This window comes from Rattus norvegicus, chromosome 6 (genome assembly GCF_036323735.1).
Source record: "Rattus norvegicus strain BN/NHsdMcwi chromosome 6, GRCr8, whole genome shotgun sequence".
Taxonomy (NCBI): domain Eukaryota; kingdom Metazoa; phylum Chordata; class Mammalia; order Rodentia; family Muridae; genus Rattus; species Rattus norvegicus.
In genome coordinates, this window is record NC_086024.1 from 31,710,334 (window position 1) to 31,731,253 (window position 20,920).

The following is a 20,920-nucleotide window of genomic DNA, read 5'->3' on the forward strand; positions in this document are numbered from 1 at the left end:
TTGGGTTTTCATCCTGGAAACGCTGTGCATGAGAAGTTTCTTTGCTTTCCTGAAAATTTTCATTGGCTCTGTAGCCTCTGTTTTCATCCATAACTCGATGACCCATACAGATTCCAAATACAGAAGATGACCAGATTCTCACACACACACACACACACACACACACACACACACACACACACACACACACACACGAGGCAGCAGCGGGGGAGGCCTTCTGCCCCAATACCATACTCCTCACCTCTATCTCACACTCCCAGGCTTCCTCTGGGACCTCCATCATCCCGCAAAGCTCTTGCCCCTCCAACGTTTTTTCTCCCATCTCTTCGTTCCTTCCCGCCCTCTCTCTTCTCCTCAGTTCACCTCCCACACCTACTGTCAGCTCCTGACTGGGTCACTGCTGCTAGCTAAGCTTCCTGCAGAAGATAGGAAGATGAACCCTGAACAGAGGAAGGGACAAAAGATGGGATATGGCAAGTGCACGTGAAAACCAACCACCTTCTTGGCGTGGGGAATTTAATCACAGCTGGCACATCTGGCCAAAACCATGCTTGTCTGTTTCCCAGGCCTGAGTTATAGCAAACCTCTTCTTTCTGAGGGGGATGAGGGGTCCTAGTTACAGGAAAACAATAATTAAACTTTTAAACCATTTGCATAAAAAGGTTTATAGGGCTGGAGAGATGGCTCAGTGGTTAAGAGCACTGACTGCTCTTCCAGAGGACCTGAGTTCAAATCCCAGCACTCACGTGGCAGCTCACAACTGTCTGTAACCCACACAGACACACATGCAGTCAAAACACCAAGGCATATAAAATAAAGATAAATATTTTTTTTAAAAAAAAGGCTTCTGGAAGTTAAAACTCGATGCACTACTGTTGGAAGAACATTCCAGAAGGACTCCTAGTGTCTCTCCACAGTAAACTTCTTGGCACTAAGTTAATTAACCCTGTTTCCTTTTTGGTTCCCTGAAGAAATGGTGACTGTTGAGACTCTTTGAAGCGTGGATTCTAAGCGCTCACTGGCCCCTTTGGCCTCTCACACCCCGGAATAGAAATGGCTGTGTACATGCTTCAAGTGCTCCTTCAGAGCAGAATTGCTTCTGTGTTTCTGTGCTTTCTTGGTAGTGGTCTTTCTTGGTGTTAGGGTTTCTATTTTCCTAGCATCGTTTCTGATGCGAGGATTTTTCTTGGTCTTCGAGCTATTTATAAGACCTTGAAGAACACAGTAGACGGTAATTTTAGTAAGGATTCTTTCTATCTAAGAGGGGGGGATAATTCTCCTGAGGAAAATCATATTTAGAAGTTGCATCGAAGCATAACAACCGAAGGCCCAGATGAATGGCACCAACAGCTGCTCTTACAGCCCAGTTAGCTAGCAGGAAATGCTGACAGAGACAGGAGGCTTTGGGTGGAAAATACAAGTTCAAGCATCCTGCGGAGCAGCCTGAAACATCCACCAACCCTACCTCCTCAAGAGATGACCCGTGGGACAGGTAGCTTCTGACTAAGAGCCACTTACGACCCTGGCTCTCATTCCATGGAGTTTTCGCCTGTGTGGTGCTTCTGGACATGCATCGTCTCGTTTAACCCTCATGAGGCACAGTCTCATCTTAGAGCTGAGGATGTGCAGCTCAGTGAACCCACAGGACCCTCCACATCCATTCCTGCCCAGTCAAGGCTCAACCCCAAGACCAGCAACCCAAATCTGGGCCTGCCTAATGGGGGACTGACTATGGCCACCCTAATGGGGACTGACCCCACCAAACCCAAGGCACGAGCTAATGGCTTGAAATGAAGACTCAGGAAGAGTAACAGTTGCCTCAAAACTCACACTCCTTCCTACCCTTCCCCTCTCTTCCCTCCTTTCCCCCTCTCCCCTCCCTTTCCTGTCCTCTCTTTCTTTCTCTCTCTTTCCCTCATTCTCACTCTCTCTATATATATAGTCTTATATTTTCCAGTTTTATACGTGTACATATAAATACATTTTTACATATATGTGTCTTCATATACATCCTTTAACTATGCACATCTTTATATGTACATGCATATAAAGATATAACGTATCACTTATGTATATTATAAGCTAAAATATGTTTATACTAGTTTAAAATCTATGAACCAGTAATTGTTTACAGTAAGATCCCCGAGGAGCAGTGGGTTTATTCCAACCTCCCTTGTGCCGGTCCACAGGAGGTGTCCCTAAATATTTACTGACAGAATAGAAAGCTGAAACAGTGCTTCCCAGGGTACAAGATCCCAGCTAAAGGCTGCAGAACATCACAGTAGGATGCACACAACATCCCCTACACAGGCCAGAAGGCTAGGCTCTGGCAACTCAAAGAAATTCAGCAGGAGAGGGGACTGGAACATGGGAAAGCGCCCAGCTTCCAGAAAGCCAAGGACGTCTTAGAGGTTAGCAGCATAAACAAAAACCCTGGACAGGACCCAAAGCAAGTTCAGGGAGACTGGAGCAGCTTGGCGTGTTTCAGAGGGTGGGAAACAGGTGGTGCAGGCTTCGCTCCCCCAACCCCCAGCAGAGAGAGCCACAGCACTAGGGTGAACTCAGAACCCAAGAATCAACCAGAATTTTTAGGGGTATGTTGTCATCTTCTAAGTTCATAAAGAATCACTCAATCAAGTTACAGAAAGAAATCATGATGTTTTAGTATTAGTTTTCTGCTGGCAGGATGCCCCATCCATGGCTGTCCCCTGTGGTAGGCAGTTTAGGAAAACTGCTGCTGGACCTGTCCTCCACAGGTGAGACTGATCCATCCGGGGCATGGCCCAAGCATGAGCATCCGGTAATGCTTCTCCCTTGGGTGCTTCCGTAACACTGGCCTATGGGTTGCCAGCCCCCACACCTCTTAGTGCAGATATCCCAGGATCACCCAGGATATCAGGAGTCAACATGGAGTCTGGGGGCGCATCTCACTCCAAGCTGGACTGGCTCCTGCAGTTCCTAGCCCTGCTGCCCGCTGCCATGTTCCAGTAGACTAGACTAGGATGGCTGCAGTGCTCCATGTATCCCCCCTCTCTCCCTCCTGCAGGTCAGCATCACAGTGATTGAGGCTCGGCAGCTGGTGGGTTTGAACATGGACCCCGTGGTGTGCGTGGAGGTGGGCGATGACAAAAAATACACATCCATGAAGGAGTCCACAAACTGCCCTTACTACAACGAGGTCAGTGACCCGAGACTTAAGCTGGGAAAGGGGCCTCCTGACACGGGAACAGGAGCAACTGGGAGTTGGGAGGACAGAGCCACCAGCCCCAGGGTCTTGACGCAACCTTTTATAGCCCAGTGCTCTGCATACCACAACCTCTGCACCCCAGTATGGACCCCCGTCTGGCCTTGCTATGGCTGCAAGTCAACCATGAACTGCTAGCCACACCTGTGAACCCCTCACAGCAGTCATTGTCCAGGGCTGACCCTGAGGGTAGCCCAACTCACACCAGCCTGGCCCAAGTGCCACAGGTGCCGTGAATGCGTCCTTCAGGCACCTAATCTCTCCTGCACCTGTAGATACATCAATACCCATCTTAAGTGGATACTGTCACACGCTGAGACTCCAGGGCTTCCTTCCTACTATGCTCCCTTCTTGGTCTCCTGGGGCCCTAAAAGACTTCTGTCTAGAATATAACCTTGACTTCAGCAGTGAGAAAGAAAGTGACTGCTACTCCCTCCACTTGAGACCACACAGGGGTGAGGGATGAGGGACCTCACAGACTTTATAGTTTGATCTCCCCATCTAACAAAGAAGATAGCTTGAGGCTTCAGGTCAGAGAGAACTTTCCCACTTCCCTCAGGGAGCTGTTGATGGGATAAGGCCCATATTGACTACCGGGCTCCAGATGGAACCCCACCATGATTGGCTCTAGAAAGGTAGCCAGGCCTTCCCCAGTGCCTGAGCACATTTCAACTGTCTAAAAGCCTGGTGTCCCAGGGTTCCTGTCCTAGAGGGAGTACCCAGTCTATCTACCCCAGTGACATCAGTTAGCAAGGAGAGCCAGGCTAGCTCAATGGTGCATCTATGCCCTGTGCCCTGTAGTGTAGGAAGAGCCTCCAGATGAGCCCCTGCAGGACCCAGGAACACTTCTGCCTAAGCCTGAACAAACTCCTGTATCACCACGGCTTACTGTGTTCCAAGCTGGTGTCCCACTGGCCCCCAGGACAGGACATTACTGCTCAAGGGTCCTCCAGCTCTGGATGGAATCTAGATATCCAATCTAGACATCTCCGATTGTGTCAGAACACATTCCTGACTGGAAAGCCTCTGTTCTAGATAAATTCCATTTTCCTCTGAAGACTATGGCGACTGGGAAGTGGCTGTCTGAGGTTATTTGACAGTGGTTGACTTGGGGGTGTTCAACTTGCTTCAGATCTGTGTACCTCATGTTTCAGCCAACTTGCTTCCTCCTCCCAGTGTTGCTTCTCAGTTCTGTGGGGCCCTAGCAAACTCCTACTCTCTCTGTAGGGACCCAGCTCAAATGACTTTGCCACTGAATAGCCTACCCTCTCTGAGTCAGAGGTCAGCATCCTCTCTTTTGGAAAAGGTTAAGAAAGCCTAGTTTAGGGGAAAGAGACAGAAACAAAGTCAGGGCTACTTGGTTTTGTGCAAAAGACCACACCCATTACCAGGCTGAGACGGAAGATGGTCAGAGATGATCTGAGGGGAGGGAATGGTTTCCACTTGAGGTCTTAAACTGTGGTCGATCTTTCTCTCCCCGGGTGGATGAGAGGCTGCAGGTCTACCCCACCACTCTCCCAGCTCAGAGCCTGCAGATACATGGAAGGCTCAGTAACATTGTCAGTGGACTCTTACTGAAACGAGGGAGCATTTGCTGAGTGCCAGGTCACGGTGCACAGGGCAGCATGGGAGCTGCAGAAGCCACCCTCATGTCACCTTCCCCCACTCTCACACATCACCTTCGCCAACCCTCACACGTAACCTCCTAGCCACATGCTGGCCACATGTCCTAATTCTTTCAAATAATGCCACTCCCTATGAGGCTATGGGGGCCATTTTCATTCAAACCGCCACAAATAGACCTCCATGTATGAGTATGTATTGCTCTTGGGAAGTTCCCTAGGCTCTTGGCTCCACTAGAACAGCAGAGGCTGGTGGGAGCCATCAACCGACTTAGCAAGTCTCTAAGAAGTCCTAAGAAAGAATCGTGCTCAGAATTATGACTCCAGCCAGCTCAGAGCACAAGGGGTCCTGGCCCCCGTTAGCCAGCTCCTTCCATGGGCGTGGTCCAGTTCCCACGCACTTGCCCCTGTAGCTCATCAGCACAACATTAAGCCTGCCTGGAAATAGGAGGCTTTTGACGTTTGTCCTTCCGTAATAACCTGGCCCCACATAGACCAACATAAATCCCCTTCTCTATCTGCACACGTGGTCGACCTGGCCAGCTGGTGACCACTGTCCCTCCTCCCACGCAGTGTCCACCTCTCACCTTTGCTTCTATTTCCTCATCCCAAAGGATCCAGCCTTGTACTATGACCTACGACCCTCATTCTGCCTTTGCCTTTTTTTTTTCTGACTCGTTCCTTCTCCCTTGCCCATGTGGCACTTTGCTGCAGAATATCCTAAGTACAACCAGGACACCCCGTGCACACCCAAGGGCCCTTACCAAGCACACAGCCCAGTCCTCTCATTTTGATTTTACAACCATGCCTCCCTGCTTTTGTGTGGTCATGTCCATGGGATAGGACAGCCTGGTGGCCTAATGTCACTATTCCCATAACACAAGGGTGAACTGAGACTTGGGAAAGGAAGCAATGATCCAGCAGTTAACAGCTAGACATCACTGGCTTTATAGACAGCACATCAGCCCACAGGGCTTAAGTGTTAGCTGTAAAATAGGGATGTGGGGCTGGAGAGATGGCTCAGAGGTTAGGAGCACTGGCTGCTCTTCCAGAGGTCCCGAGTTCAATTCCCAGCAACCATCTATAATGAGATCTGGTGCCCTCTTCTGGCATGCAGGCAAAAAACAGTATACATAAGACAGGTAGGTAGGTAGATAGAAAGATAAAAAGATAGAAAGATAGATAGGTAGGTAGGTAGGTAGATAGATAGATAGATAGATAGATAGAAAGAAAGATGGATAGATATAGATAGATAGATAGATAGATAGATAGATAGATAGATAGATAGATAGACAGACAGATAACCATGTCACAGATTTAAACAGGCTATTGACAATGACTCTTGACTACAGCCAGAAACACCTGCTCTTGGGATATTTACTCTAACCAAAGCCCTGAGGTAACCTTAGATTCCTTCCCCTGTCCACAAGTTCATCAAAACAGCAGTTACGGGGTTGGGGATTTAGCTCAGTGGTAGAGCGCTTGCCTAGAAAGCGCAAGGCCCTGGGTTCGATGCCCAGCTCCGAAAAAAAGAACCAAAAAAAAAAAAAAAAAAAAAAAACAGCAGTTACCTTGCTCACTGCCGACACCCTTTCCCCATCCCGGTGCACCCAGGACAAGGATGTGGACCATGAGTGAGCATAGGGGCTCACAGCTGATGGGGACAGTCCACAGAGCCACACTGCAGTTCTCTTTTGTGGCCAAGGAAGCACTGTCTGTCTTGCCCTGAGTGCATCTTTTTGAGACGCCCTGTGTTTTTATCTTTTAACACTTCTTGGGTGTTAAGGTGTATTCCCCAGGGAGCACTGTGGTTTGGTAGCTACTTGTGTGCCCTTTCGCCCCATGGTGGACCTCACAGTCAGTAGCCTGCCTGGTGCTGTAACATGGTCGTTGATGTCCACACCCCTATTTAACGGTTCTCTGGGGGTTGTGCCAAAGAGCACGTGGCTAAGTCTATACTACTAGAAAAGGACAGAACTGGCTGAGAGCCCGGATTGGCTGGCTCCTTGGTCAGGGCTCTTCTACACAGAGCATATACACAAAGGGTACCCAACTTTTGACATTATAGTATGATATCATCTACAGATATGGGGGTCTCCTGCAGCATGAACACAGGTAGTGAATAGACTGTTCCAACCAATGGAAGTAGATGGGGTCCTGCTCCTCACCCATTCGGTCTCTCAGAAGCCAGTGGGTCACCACCACTGCCGTATGAGCTTTGAGACTCATGGTTAATGGGGGGTTCAGGCAGGCACTGCTCGGAAGGAGGGGCCGCGGTGACAGCACTCTGGTCTTTCTCCCCCTAGTACTTCGTCTTTGACTTCCACGTCTCTCCTGATGTCATGTTTGACAAGATCATCAAGATCTCGGTGAGTGGAGAGCCACTGCCACTGGCAGGCAGGGCCGCTGACTTAGGCAGGACCTCAGCACAGCCCTGTTATGCGCGGTTCATAACACGGCAGTGCCATGCCTGGGCGCGTGGCTCGCCAGATTCCTCTGTAGAATGTAAAACCTACTCACCCATATAACAGCAGTGGGAGGAGGGGGGACATGGTGTTGAGTCTCAGCAAAGCCGGCCCTGTTCCCGGCCAAATACCTTCCCACTTTACTAAGAAAGATGGACCTAACACCCTCTACCAATGGCCCTGCCCCTGCCCCTGCCCCTGCCCCTGCCCCTGCCCCTGCCCCTGCCCCTGCCCCTGCCCCTGCCCCTGCCCCTGCCCCTGCCCCTGCTCCTCCCACCCCCATCCCCAAAAGCTTCTCCCTACCCAGCCTGACTGGCTACTTGTGATTCTGTTCTGGAAGGTTATCCATTCTAAGAACCTGCTTCGAAGCGGCACTCTGGTGGGCTCCTTCAAAATGGATGTGGGGACCGTGTACTCCCAGCCTGGTGAGTGACCCCTGAAGAACAGGCCGGGGCATGCAGCTCCAGAAACAACGTATGAGGTCGTTCCTGCTACATTGGTCCCTGGCTCATTATAGACACAACCCACTGGCCACGAGTAGGCAACCACGGGTGTGGCAGTGAGGCAGGGTGCACTCTGCACACAGATGTACGTAGGAGCCGTGGGCGCCATGTCTAATAGGTGTTTGCTCATTGTGGAGGAAGGGATCTGGGAATAGCAGAACACTACGGAGAGGCAGCTTAAATCCACGAGGAACAGGAGAGCATCACCTCTCCTGTGTCGTGTGAGAGCAGTTATATAGAGGGCAGTGAGGGACCTGGAGGGGCCGTGCCACCCACTGCCTTTGGCTGGCACCCACTGAGCAGAAAAGACCTGGCCATCCTTACAAAGTCCCTGTCACCCCCTCGGACAGTTAAGAGGCCTGAGACTCACAGATGTTCCAAGGTTTGGCCTAGCTAATCGGCTAGTCACAGGGATACCAAGTGATACCACCCTAAATGTGGTGACAACCAATCCCAAGTGTAATGTGCAATTTTGGGGAACTCCGGGCCCTAAAATCGCTTTTCTCAAGGGACCCCAGTTCTCCTAGGAGCAACCATGGCAAGAGAAGCTGTGTCTGATTATAATTCCTCAGTCACCTATAGCCAGCGCCGTATAGAGTTAGCACAGTTCCCCCAAGTCACGGTCTAGAGCAGTAGTTATCAACCTGTTTGTTGGGACCCCTTGGGATTGAATGACCCTCTCGGAGAGGTCACCTCAGAAAACACAGACACTATGATTTGCAGCAGTAGCAAAATTATAGTTATAGAGTAGCAGTGGAAATCATTTTATGGTTGGGGGGTCACCACAACATGAGGAACCATGTTAGAGGGACACGGCATCAGAAAGGTTGGGAACCACTGGTCTAGAGGGCGTGTCACTACGTGGCCAACTTGGGAATATCCATGTCCCTGAAGTGAAACTTCTCAGAAGTCAATAATTACCCTGCAAGGGCCTTTGCTGGTGGCAATACAATTGCATTCCAAATTGTCACATTTGACCCTCATAAAGTAATTAAAGACATAGTTACATCCCCTTCCCACTTTACAGAGAAGCCAGTGACAGGAGAGAAATGGGAAGGGACTTAGAGGTGCCACTAAGAAACAGTTGGCACTCTCGTGGCCCTAATAACACTTGGGTGGTGCCCAGTGTATTAAGAAACGTAAGTCTAGGACTATGGATATGAAATCAAGGGTCAAAGCATTCCAGACATGTGAGGCCTAAAAAACACCCTATCTGTCAAGATAGACAGGTGGGCTGGGGGTGTAAGGAGAGAGACTCTCCATGTCCAAAACCACAGTGGGTGGGCGTAACTGGCAGAGAGAACTGAAGGCCTTTGTGGGCCTCAGATACAGTCTCTCCGCTATGATAACCTAACTCCAGACTTACTGTTCCTCACAAGTCTGCCTCTGTCCCTGGTAACCTCACAGAGGCATGGCCAAGTTTAGCTTGATTGAGAGTGCAGGAAATTGCTCAAGGTTGCCCTCTGCTGGAGGTAGGTTGTAGTTGCAGAGGCCAGAGCAGCTACCCTCTCCTTGGCCAGCTCTCCTCTGTCAAAGGAGTCAGAGCCTGGAAGAAGTGGCCACTGTGGAGCTGGCTCTCCCCTTGTTCTTGCTTCTCCAGCTGGAGATTGTAGCATCCAGACCTGAGGCCTCAGGGTGCACCCACACAAGTGCCCCTCAGCTGTGTCCCTGACGCTCATCCAGCCAGAACTGGGACACTCACACCCATGTTTTAGGCAATTCTATTTTATATATGTCAGACCCAAACCTGCCGCCTGTATTTTTGCCATCTAGACTCTTCAGCCATGTTTTTGGGCTTATCTTCCAATTGCTTTTATGTATAAAGGGAAAGTTCGTGTTGCCTGAATCTTGATCTTTCCTTGCCAAATCCACTCAGTTTGACCCAGCCATGGACATGCCTATCCATTCATACGAACATCCGCTCCTTTGTCCACAGCATAACAGACTCTGCTATCAGTATATCCACCTGGGGTTGGGGATTTAGCTCAGTGGTAGAGCGCTTGCCTAGGAAGCGCAAGGCCCTGGGTTCGGTCCCCAGCGCCGAAAAACAAAAAACAAAAAAAAAAACAAAAAAAAAATCAGTATATCCACCAATCATCTATCTGCCCATACATCCCCAAGGCCAGCGGGCAGCCACACTCAGTCCTTGTCCATCTCACTAGCTCCTTCCTACCTATATCTGCTTAGAGCCGTGAGGTCCTGGGAACCTATGGCACTCTCCTTCTGAGGCCACCAGCTCAGCAGAGGGGCCCCTGTGACTCCAAACACTAAGGTTTCCTGGCCTCTCATTTGACACTGCAGAACACCAGTTCCATCACAAATGGGCTATCCTGTCAGACCCCGATGACATCTCTGCCGGGCTGAAGGGCTATGTAAAGTGTGATGTCGCCGTGGTGGGCAAGGGAGACAACATCAAGACACCCCACAAGGCCAACGAGACAGATGAGGATGACATTGAAGGGTGAGGCTCCATCTTCCCCTAGAGACCTGCACACAACCCTTCCTTCCCACAAAGGAAGTTCCTGGAGTGGTCTGAACCCAGAATTCTTACCATCAGACCCCCTTACTTCCACTCTTCTCCTCTGGGGCCCAGGACAGTGTAGTCACCGGGTTAATGGAAGGTGGTACTTTGACAGCCAGACTTCCAACTGAGAAAGCTGGTGGGAAGAAACAATGCTGTCAACTAGGAGACCTCCCACTGCCAGGGCCTTGGACTCCTGTGCCATGCACTCAGGACAGCAGAGAGATGTCACCCAGGACACCAATCTTGGCTGCACATAATGGCTGCTAAGAAACACGCCGGGATATTGTCTGGGCTCCCAGGATGTGCCTGGATCCAGCGGGCCTGGTCTCCCAGGGGCTGGGAGAGGAGACCAGCTCCTGGGAAGTTCTTGTCTCAGGGAAGAAGGCGGCACAAAGCTATAAAAGTTAATGTCATGCTTAGCATCCCGCACTGCAGTTTATAAGGCACTGTAGCCTACGTGCTGCTTTCCTGAGACACGGCTGTATGTTACTGCCACCTTAACGAGGAGGAGACTGAAGCTTGATGAGACTGGAAGCCAGAATTCTAAGAATGGATAGGCGCCATGAAGCAGTGTCTTTAATCAAAGTCTGGGCCCTCTCAAACTTCACAGGTTATGCCAGGTCCTGGGGAGATGATGCAGCTGCTAAGGTGGTGTGTGTGTGTGTGTGTGTGTGTGTGTGTGTGTGTGTGTGTGTGTGTATGAGAGACAGACAGACACAGAGAGATGGACAGACACAGGGGCACAGAGACAGAGACAGACAGACAGAGACAAACACAGAGAGACAGACAGAAACAGAGAGACAAACACAGAAACAGAGACAGAGACAAAGAGACAGACACAGAAAGACAGACACAGAGAGACAGAGACAGAAACAGAGAGACAGAGACAGACAGACACAGCAAGACAGACACAGAGAGACAGAGACAGAAACAGAGAGACACAGACAGACAGACACAGCAAGACAGACAGACACAGAGAGACAGAGACAGAAACAGACACAGACAGACAGACACAGCAAGACAGACAGACACAGAGAGACAGAGACAGAAACAGACACAGACAGACAGACACAGCAAGACAGACAGACACAGAGAGACAGAGACAGAAACAGAGACACAGACAGACAGACACAGCAAGACAGACAGACACAGAGAGACAGAGACAGAGAGACGGACAGACACAGGGACAGAGAGACAGAGACAGAGAGACGGACCAGATTCAGAGAGACAGACAGACATGGGGACAGAGCGATCACATATGCAAGCGTGCACTTGCCTTGTCTCTTCTCCTGCGTGCCTGCCATCCCCTCCACCTCTCTCCCACCATGAATGATCCTTGCATAGAGGCAAAGAAGAGTCTCTGAGCCTGTCCACGGTGGAGACGATGTGCTGCCTGTGCTCACAGGAACTTGCTGCTCCCCGAGGGCGTGCCCCCAGAACGGCAGTGGGCCCGGTTCTACGTGAAAATTTACCGAGCAGAGGGACTGCCCCGGATGAACACAAGCCTCATGGCCAACGTAAAGAAGGCGTTCATCGGTGAGAACAAGGACCTCGTCGACCCCTACGTTCAAGTCTTCTTTGCTGGACAGAAGGTACTGGGGAGGGAGGGGGTGCTGAAGGCTGGTGCGATGGGCTTAAAGAAGAGGTGATGGATGGAAGGAAGGGGCAGACCAGGAGAAGTCTGAAACCTCCATCTGGGAAACACAGGCACGCACACACGCACTGACACACACGCTGTGACTTCATCCCACCAGGGCAAAACATCAGTGCAGAAGAGCAGCTATGAGCCGCTGTGGAATGAGCAGGTCGTCTTTACAGATCTGTTCCCCCCACTCTGCAAGCGCATGAAGGTGCAGATCCGAGACTCCGACAAGGTCAACGACGTGGCCATCGGCACCCACTTCATCGACCTGCGCAAGATTTCCAACGATGGAGACAAAGGTCAGTAGCAGAGCACAGATGTATCAGGGGGAGAATGGGGTATGATGGGAAAGAGGCCCCTTTACCTCACACCACCTCCGACCTCAGCCAGATAGGGCTTTTAAGGGTCTCATGTGTAGCCTCTGCCTCAAGGAAATAGGGCAGGGGACGTAATAATTGAAGATCGCTGGGAGCTGACTGGATTTAGCGATTAGCTGTTGCCTTCCCATGGGTTTTCCTGTTGACCAACTGAGCTATCGTACGGTGCACTGCACATGCTCTGTGTGCATAATCTCCGTATCTTTACTGTAACTGATGAGAGCAGTAGCACCTGTCTAGGGGCCTGTGGGGACTGACTGTAACCCAGAATCCAGGAACACGGTGAGACAAAATGCCATTCCCCCTAACGCCCCCGGGCAGACAGACATGGTACCAAGTGACCAGAGCAGCAGGCAGAAGAAACAAAAGCCCACAGTGCAGTCCCACATATAGAAGATACCCGGAGGAGGTGAATCCAGGCAGAAAATAGGCGTGTGCTTCCGGGAACAAACAGAGGGTGGTCGGAAGCACCTGCTCGGGGGTGTGGGGCTTCTTTAGGGTGGCCAGAAGTGCGATGGAACGTGACAATGGGCACACAACATGCTGAGCATACTCTAGCCACCCAAATGTGCACGTTGGATGCCACATTTTATATGTGAACCATATCTCATCTTTTTAATGCTGTGTTTTCAAAACTAACGGAAAATTAAATATAGGAGCTGGGGAGATGCTTCGTGGGGATCTGAGTTTAAAGTCTAGAACTGATGTTTAAAAAAAAAAAAAAGGCAGTCAGCAATGGAGTGACAGCACTTGTGAGCCTAGCACAAGGAGGCAGAAACAGACAGGTCTCTGCAGCTCCTCGAATCCCAGCCAGACTAGCTAGCTTCCAGGCCACTGGGAAACTCTGATTCAACCTTCCTGTGCACACAGGGCACCCCCACACGCACATCATAAATGTGTACCCACATATAATAAATAGTTTTGTTTGTTTGTTCATTTCTTACCATTACAGACCAGGCTAGCCTTGAACCCACAGAGATCAGCCTGCTAGAATTAAAGGTGTGTGTCCATATCCAGATTCTGACAAGAGTAACTGTTTAAAAGAAAGTACATAAAGAAGAATTAGATTCACATAAAAGCAAGATTTGTTAACTGGCCCAACAAGACTTAAGCGTGTGAGAAGAGACTTGTCAAAGACAGAGGACAAGGCTCCTCTCCGGACCCGGGTCCCGCTCAACCCACCATATTCACAGCCCAGGGTGCGTCTTCCTCAAGGAGCTGAGGACCCACAAATAACCAAGAGAACAGAGAGAGGAGGGAAGGTCCCCTAAGCAGGAGAGGTACGGTAGATGGACAGACTTCATCCAGAAACAAATCAAAATAGAGCAGGATCCATGTTGAGGAGTTCAGAAAGAACTGACCCCCGTCCACAAGTGGTGCCTACAGGAATCAGGGGGGAGCAGGAGCCTGGATTCCCCTCCTACACACCTCACCAGGGCCCCCACAGGGACTAAGGAGAAACCAGAAGGCACTCTATGTAGGTGTGAGTGAGAAGGCTGCCCACACCTGCCTGGTACCCAGGAGGCAAAGAGCCCTGAGCTCAGCACCCAGAGCTCACAAAGACCCCGCATCCTGAGTGAGCCTTGGATATGGCTGTGTCTCTACCTCTCTCCTCACTGCTCCAGGCTTCCTGCCTACGCTCGGCCCAGCCTGGGTGAACATGTACGGCTCCACACGCAACTACACGCTGCTGGACGAGCACCAGGACCTGAATGAGGGCCTGGGTGAGGGGGTGTCCTTCCGTGCCCGCCTCATGTTGGGACTGGCTGTGGAGATCCTAGACACCTCCAACCCAGAGCTCACCAGCTCCACCGAGGTGCAGGTGGAGCAGGCCACACCTGTCTCAGAGGTAAGGGCAAGGCTGGCCAGATGGCTCACACCACCCTCTCCCCAGCATGCAGCTGACTTCCTGTTTTTCCCCATTGCTATCCTGTCTACTCAGAGGCCCTATTTGACCCCTTGGCAAGGCCTCAGTCCCCATCTACTGCTGACCTATGCCCTACCCAGAGACCCCATTATAGCCACCAGTGACCGATGGCACCCACCCCTGCCCCTTTTCTCAGCCACGACCATCCTTGTATCTACAGAGCTAGCCATTCTCTGGGGAGCAAATAGGGCTTGAGTCCAGACTGCTTAGCCTCAAAGCTGGATAGGACCCATCCCAACTGTCAGCCAAGAGCCTATCTATGACATTAGGACCCTGACCCAGGCCTGTTGCCCCACAAAAGCTCAGCGTAGGGTTTAACTGCCTCCCCCACAGAGCTGCACAGGGAGAATGGAAGAATTTTTCCTATTTGGAGCCTTCCTGGAAGCCTCAATGATCGACCGGAAAAATGGGGACAAGCCAGTGACCTTTGAGGTGACCATAGGTGAGTACTGAGATCATAGGGAAGGTTTTGGGCTTCTGCTTGTCACTGTTGTCACTGTGCCCCATGCTACAGAGATCGGACAACATTGATATGTTTCCCACGACTGTCCTCAGACACCCACGAAGCAGCTCTGGTTCTTGGGAATGTACTTGACTATAAGAGAGGTCAACCTTCACTCTACTAAAGGGGCAGACTGGGACTAGAACATTAGAAGAAAGTAAGGGGACCCCCAGTACCCTATGGTCAAGAAAAGAGAGAAGAAATCTAGACCGTGCTCTGAACTGGGCACAGCCAACATCAGAGGTCGCCCTTATGGTTGACATGGGGCTCTTCCCTGGGTGGTGTTAACTGAGCCCTGTTCTCTGACTTTACCTCTCCGAGAGAAATACATGGAGGCAGAGTGGGTGAGGAAGGGGATATTGCAGGCCTCTCACAAGCCACTCTATGTCCAGGAAACTATGGCAATGAAGTCGATGGTACATCCCGGCCCCAGAGGCCTCGGCCCCGGAAGGAACCTGGGGATGAAGAAGAGGTAGACCTGATTCAGAACTCCAGTGACGACGAGGGTGATGAAGCCGGGGACCTGGCCTCAGTGTCCTCCACCCCACCTATGAGGCCCCAGATCACAGACAGGTGGGCCCTGCCACTTGCCCATCCTCAAGTGGCCTTGGCCCTTACCTCCTAGGGCCCTAGACCTCAACGTCCCTCAACCTCCCTCTGCATCCTGCCCTAGGAACTATTTCCACCTGCCCTACCTAGAGCGCAAGCCCTGCATCTACATCAAGAGCTGGTGGCCTGACCAGCGGCGCCGTCTCTACAACGCAAACATCATGGACCACATTGCTGACAAGCTGGTCAGCCAGGCTGCGGGTGACGGGATCTGGGAGAGTGGGTGCATGTAAAACACAGGCTGTGTCTCCAGAGGCTTGTCTTGAGATACAGAAAAGGGACACCCACAGGGTCCCAGAGCTCTGGAATAGCGTCTAAGGGTCCCCTCTAGGTCTGGGCTCTCAGAGGCAGCTGGGCAGGCTACTTCAGGTCTGCACAAGACCTCTCTCCAGTCCTGAGGTGTGCTCTGTCCACCATGGCCGTAGTGCTTCTTCCTGAAGGAGCTGAGGACTCCCAGCTAACCAAGAGTCCCTTATGTCTACAATAGACCCTGGGGGATTAGTGGCTCCTTTATTATGCATATAAACTGGCCCGCATTACTAGGTTCCTGGGGTGAACGGGAAAGATCTGGGGGAAGAGGAGGAGGAGGGCTAAGGCCCAGAATGCACTTGAAACCCTGCTCCACAGGAAGAAGGTCTGAATGATGTCCAGGAGATGATCAAAACGGAGAAGTCCTACCCGGAGCGACGCCTGCGGGGTGTGCTAGAGGAACTCAGCTGTGGCTGCCAGTGAGACCCACGAAGAGGGTAGGGTGGGACAGGGGACACTCAGGCCAGGGCAGGGCAGAGGGCGGCTAAGTCCTGTCTCTTCTATCCCAACCCCTCTGCAGCCGCTTCCTCTCCCTCTCGGACAAGGACCAGGGTCACTCGTCCCGCACCAGGCTGGATCGGGAGCGCCTCAAATCCTGTATGAGGGAGCTGGTGAGGTCACAGCAAGACCCCCCAATGAAGGAAGCCAATGAACAGGGGACGTCTGTCCTTGAGGTCAAGCTGACACCCAAAGCTGAGTGCTCCTCCCACACTCTTCCCAACAGGAGAGCATGGGACAACAAGCCAAGAGCCTGAGGGCTCAGGTGAAGCGACACACTGTACGGGACAAGCTGAGGTTATGCCAGAACTTCCTGCAGAAGCTACGCTTCCTAGCTGATGAGGTGTGTGACCTGAGAAGAGGGCGAGAGGGCAGGGCAGCTCATCCTGTCCAGATCCCCTAGGTGGCCTCTACTGACTGATAGCCAACTGTTGACAAGGTTGAGCCCAGTGGGAGAGAAAGGAAGACCCAAGATGAGGGTCCTTCCCTTTCACGCCCCCCAGCTTTTCCTCACCCAGGCCCAGCTCCCAGGAGTGGGGTGCAGCAGGCTCAGGTGTGGTAGCACTCTAGTGAGGCCGGGTCCCCTGGCTTGTGCCCCCCGGCCCTCTGCTGCAGCCCCAGCACAGCATCCCCGATGTGTTCATTTGGATGATGAGTAATAACAAACGTATCGCCTACGCCCGCGTGCCTTCCAAAGACCTTTTGTTCTCCATTGTGGAGGAGGAATTGGGCAAGGACTGCGCCAAGGTCAAGACCCTCTTCCTGAAGGTGCTACAGGGGATGAGCCTAGGGTGGGGTGGGTTCTCGAAGAGACTCCCCTGAGGCTGGCCTAAGAGGAGGAGGTGGAGCCCTTAATAGCAGGTTCTCGGAGGTCTGGAGCCCGCCTGTCCCCACCTGCCTTCCCCTCTTAGTCTTTCACACTCAGCTCTGTCCAGAGAGGGGGTAACTATAACTCTGTCTAACGCTTCAACACTGCCCTGGGCCTCCCTTACCCTGTGGGTCCTGGAAGTTCTCGGGCTCTTGGTGACCCTGAGCCTGCCCTTAGCTGCCAGGAAAGAGGGGCTTCGGCTCGGCAGGCTGGACAGTACAGGCCAAGCTGGAACTCTACCTGTGGCTGGGCCTCAGCAAGCAGAGAAAGGACTTCCTGTGTGGCCTGCCTTGTGGCTTCGAGGAGGTCAAGGCAGCCCAAGGCCTGGGTCTGCATTCCTTTCCGCCCATCAGCCTTGTCTACACCAGTGAGTGAGGCCTCCTCATCCTGGGTGGGCTACTCTCCCAGCTTAAACTCCCAGGGGACCACAGGGCCACATGGCATGGCTTAGCCCTCTCTTCCCCACAGAGAAGCAAACCTTCCAGCTCCGAGCCCACATGTATCAGGCCCGAAGCCTCTTCGCCGCTGACAGCACTGGGCTCTCTGATCCTTTTGCCCGAGTCTTCTTCATCAACCAGAGCCAGTGCACGGAGGTAAGGACCTGAGGGGGAGGCAGCTCTGGCTTTGGGGAGCACTGGGAGGCTTGCTAGTTCCCCAGACCTTCAGAGGGAAGCCCTTCAGGTAGCTGGCTAGGCTAATAGAGTCCACCAGCTTGGACTACGCCCACAAGGCAAGGGAGTCTTTAGTAGGGCCCTGGGAATAGACTTCATAGAAGCCCTGTGGCTTTGAGGAGGTTAAGGCAGCCCAAGGCCTGGGCCTGCACTCTTCTTTGGGGATTTCTGGAAAAGCAGGACATTCAGCCATTACTGTTTGTAGAGTTCCTGAATGGAAACAATATCCACCACTTGTTCCCCACCCCTCACCCCATGATCAGGTCCTAAACGAGACACTGTGTCCTACTTGGGACCAAATGCTGGTATTTGACAACCTGGAGCTGTACGGTGAAGCTCATGAGTTACGAGATGATCCCCCCATCATTGTCATTGAAATCTACGACCAGGACAGCATGGTACAGTGGGCACTGGCGCCAGTGACCTCTAGCAGACCCTCCCCTTTCTGGTTCCCTACCCTCCCCCGAAGCTCTATGCTGGCTGCCTCTGTGGCAACTGGGTTTGTGGGGAAAGTGGGCTACTCACCAAGTTTTCCAGGTGCCTCCTGCCCACCCACCACAGCCTGATCCTTCTCCAGAACCATGAGCCTCTTGGGGACCAGGTGCAAACCATGGTGTTTCCCATCTCCTGGATAAAACATGCTGAGGCCAAATCTTCCAGAGGTGTACCAGGAAGCCCTGTTGTCACAGTCCCACCCCCACCCCCAGGGCTCTGATCCCTCCCTGTACGAAATCACAATCAGTAGCAGTCTTTCCATGGAGGTTCTGGAGTAGGCAGGAAGGATCAGAAGGGCCAACGCTGCCTACAAGCCAACTCAACTGTTGGGGTGCCCAAGGGAACTCTAGAGTTTTGTTGTGCTAGGGCAAAGCTGACTTCATGGGCCGGACCTTTGCCAAGCCCCTGGTGAAGATGGCAGACGAGGCATATTGCCCGCCTCGCTTCCCGCCCCAGCTTGAGTACTACCAGATCTACCGAGGCAACGCCACGGCCGGAGACCTACTGGCTGCCTTTGAGCTGCTGCAGGTCAGGGGGCAAGCAAAGGGGGTCAGGGCTGAGAGTCAGATCTCAAGGGGCCTTGGGCTCTGTGGCCTGCCTGTCCCTTCTGTTCTCATGACACTAACTCACTGCGGAAAGGGCCCCCTCTCCCTGGGCTCGCCACTGAGTTTATGACCTCATTCCTCAGATTGGACCATCGGGGAAGGCTGACCTGCCACCCATCAATGGCCCAGTGGACATGGACAGAGGGCCCATCATGCCTGTGCCTGTGGGAATCCGGCCCGTGCTCAGCAAGTACAGAGTGGAGGTGAGTGAGGGCGCTGTGCCCCTCCCCGCCCCGTCCGTGACCTTCGCCCAAGGCCTGTTCCTCTCTCTCTTGCTACATAGAGGGCCACGAGCCATCAAACTCCTAGTCCCATAGGGATGCTTCTCAGTTTCAGAAAAAAAGATACCAAGGGTCCAGCGTGGAGGGGGCTTGTCTAAGGTCACTCCTTAGTCAGCAGCACTGACTCAGGTCCCAGCCCAGCCTAGGCTGTTTCGCTCTGACAGTCACATCACTGTGCCCAGAGCCGTTCTAAGCCCTCTTCCTTCCACAGTGATCTTTACTCTTAAAGACACTGCCTCAGCCTTCGGAGGGCACTCCCCTCATGCAGCCTCCTGGCGCTGTCTGCACTGTCCTCCCTGTGCCTGCCCACTGCCATCTAGCTTCTACTCCCACCCCTGTTCTCCTGGGTCACCCTTCCCAGCCACCACTGGCTCCCTCTACAGAACCACACTCTCCCTCCGCTATCAGGTGCTGTTCTGGGGCCTGAGGGACTTAAAGAGGGTGAACCTGGCCCAGGTGGACCGGCCACGGGTGGACATCGAGTGTGCGGGAAAAGGGGTACAATCGTCCCTGATCCACAATTATAAGAAGAACCCCAACTTCAACACCCTGGTCAAGTGGTTTGAAGTGGTGAGTGTAAGAGCTGACAGATCTGGGCAGGGCTAGGTATGACCAGCGAAGTTTGCCTTAGCTGGAGCCTCTTCGGGCCCTTTCTCTGAGGTGTAGACTGTAAACTGTCACCACCATCCCTCAGGACCTCCCAGAGAATGAGCTCCTGCACCCACCCTTGAACATCCGGGTGGTGGACTGCCGGGCCTTTGGACGATACACCCTGGTGGGCTCCCATGCAGTCAGCTCACTACGACGCTTCATCTACCGACCCCCGGACCGCTCGGCCGCCAACTGGAACACCACAGGTAGGGCCACCTAAAGCCCAGGTCTGGTTCTACTGGGCTCCTAGAAGGGTCCCATCTCATAATGCAGTTCAAGCACCCATCATGGTTTCTAGAGCATCTGTCTAAGGGGTAGCATGGCAGTGCGGTGGGGTTTGGGGATGATGGACTCCCTTGGGAACACAGAAGGCTGCACAGGGCTGCCCCTTACTCTGAGGCCCAGAGCCAGCACTGGACAGGCCCTCCGAAGGCTGAGGGCAGATGACGTCTTCCACCAGGTGCTGGAGGAGACCCAGTCCCTCCCCTGGAGACAGCCTCCTAGGCCTCACCTCCAGGTCTAGCCTCAGTTCTGCTGTCTGGATGCACAATGACCCACCCTTCTCTCTAGCTCATTTCGCTTCCTCAGGACCATCTTGTTCTTATATAAGTCCTGTCCCTCCTCTGCCCTGAGAAAGTTCCAGAGTCCACTGCAGATCACGCTCTTCCCTCCTTAATGCCTCTCACTGTGACTCTGTTCCTCCTCCTCTCTCTCTGTCTGTCTCTCTGTCTGTCCAGTCAGGCTTCTCCGGGGCTACCACATGCTGTGCAATGGGGGCCCCTCTTCTTGCCCCACAGGGGAGGTTGTAGTGAGCATGGAACCTGAAGTGCCAGTTAAGAAGCTGGAGACCCTGGTGAAGCTGGATGCGGTAAGGCGAGTGGCCGGCCCGATGCTGGCCGGAGACACGCAAGCACAGGTAGCACACTGGAGAGCCAGGCGGGCCTTCCTGGGAGTGCAGCACTGACTTGCCTCTCCGTGTAGCTGTCAGAAGCTAACTTTGATCACACAGCACTGTCTGCAGCAGGTACTAGGGGGTCGGGGAGCAGACAGTGTGCACAGGCGAGACATGGAATGGTAATGGGTAGCGTTGAGGTGGCAACCTGCATCATTTCACCTCAGAAGTGACC

At 52.7% G+C, this 20,920-nt stretch overlaps 1 protein-coding gene across 12 annotated transcripts in view; it reads left to right on the forward strand.

Annotated features, from left to right (window-relative positions):
- Positions 1-20,920, forward strand: part of Otof (otoferlin) — a 96,608-nt gene that overhangs the window by 62,465 nt on the left and 13,223 nt on the right. For 7 of the 12 annotated variants that reach the window (XM_063262553.1, XM_063262552.1, XM_039113005.2 and 4 more), the window contains 22 exons: positions 3,047-3,178; positions 7,173-7,235; positions 7,672-7,756; positions 10,136-10,295; positions 11,764-11,950; positions 12,113-12,299; positions 14,003-14,226; positions 14,638-14,746; positions 15,199-15,379; positions 15,480-15,600; positions 16,043-16,143; positions 16,245-16,335; positions 16,449-16,565; positions 16,838-16,990; positions 17,268-17,457; positions 17,559-17,683; positions 18,025-18,159; positions 18,623-18,784; positions 18,945-19,064; positions 19,551-19,712; positions 19,837-19,999; positions 20,531-20,661. In XM_063262553.1, coding sequence (XP_063118623.1) covers positions 3,047-3,178; positions 7,173-7,235; positions 7,672-7,756; positions 10,136-10,295; positions 11,764-11,950; positions 12,113-12,299; positions 14,003-14,226; positions 14,638-14,746; positions 15,199-15,379; positions 15,480-15,600; positions 16,043-16,143; positions 16,245-16,335; positions 16,449-16,565; positions 16,838-16,990; positions 17,268-17,457; positions 17,559-17,683; positions 18,025-18,159; positions 18,623-18,784; positions 18,945-19,064; positions 19,551-19,712; positions 19,837-19,999; positions 20,531-20,661 — 3,099 coding nt within the window. Of the gene's footprint in view, positions 1-3,046; positions 3,179-7,172; positions 7,236-7,671; positions 7,757-10,135; positions 10,296-11,763; positions 11,951-12,112; positions 12,300-14,002; positions 14,227-14,637; positions 14,747-15,198; positions 15,380-15,479; positions 15,601-16,042; positions 16,144-16,244; positions 16,336-16,448; positions 16,566-16,837; positions 16,991-17,267; positions 17,458-17,558; positions 17,684-18,024; positions 18,160-18,622; positions 18,785-18,944; positions 19,065-19,550; positions 19,713-19,836; positions 20,000-20,530; positions 20,662-20,920 lie in introns of those variants that run through there. The other 5 variants (XM_006239833.4, XM_063262557.1, XM_017594387.3 and 2 more) reach the window with 2 other exon arrangements.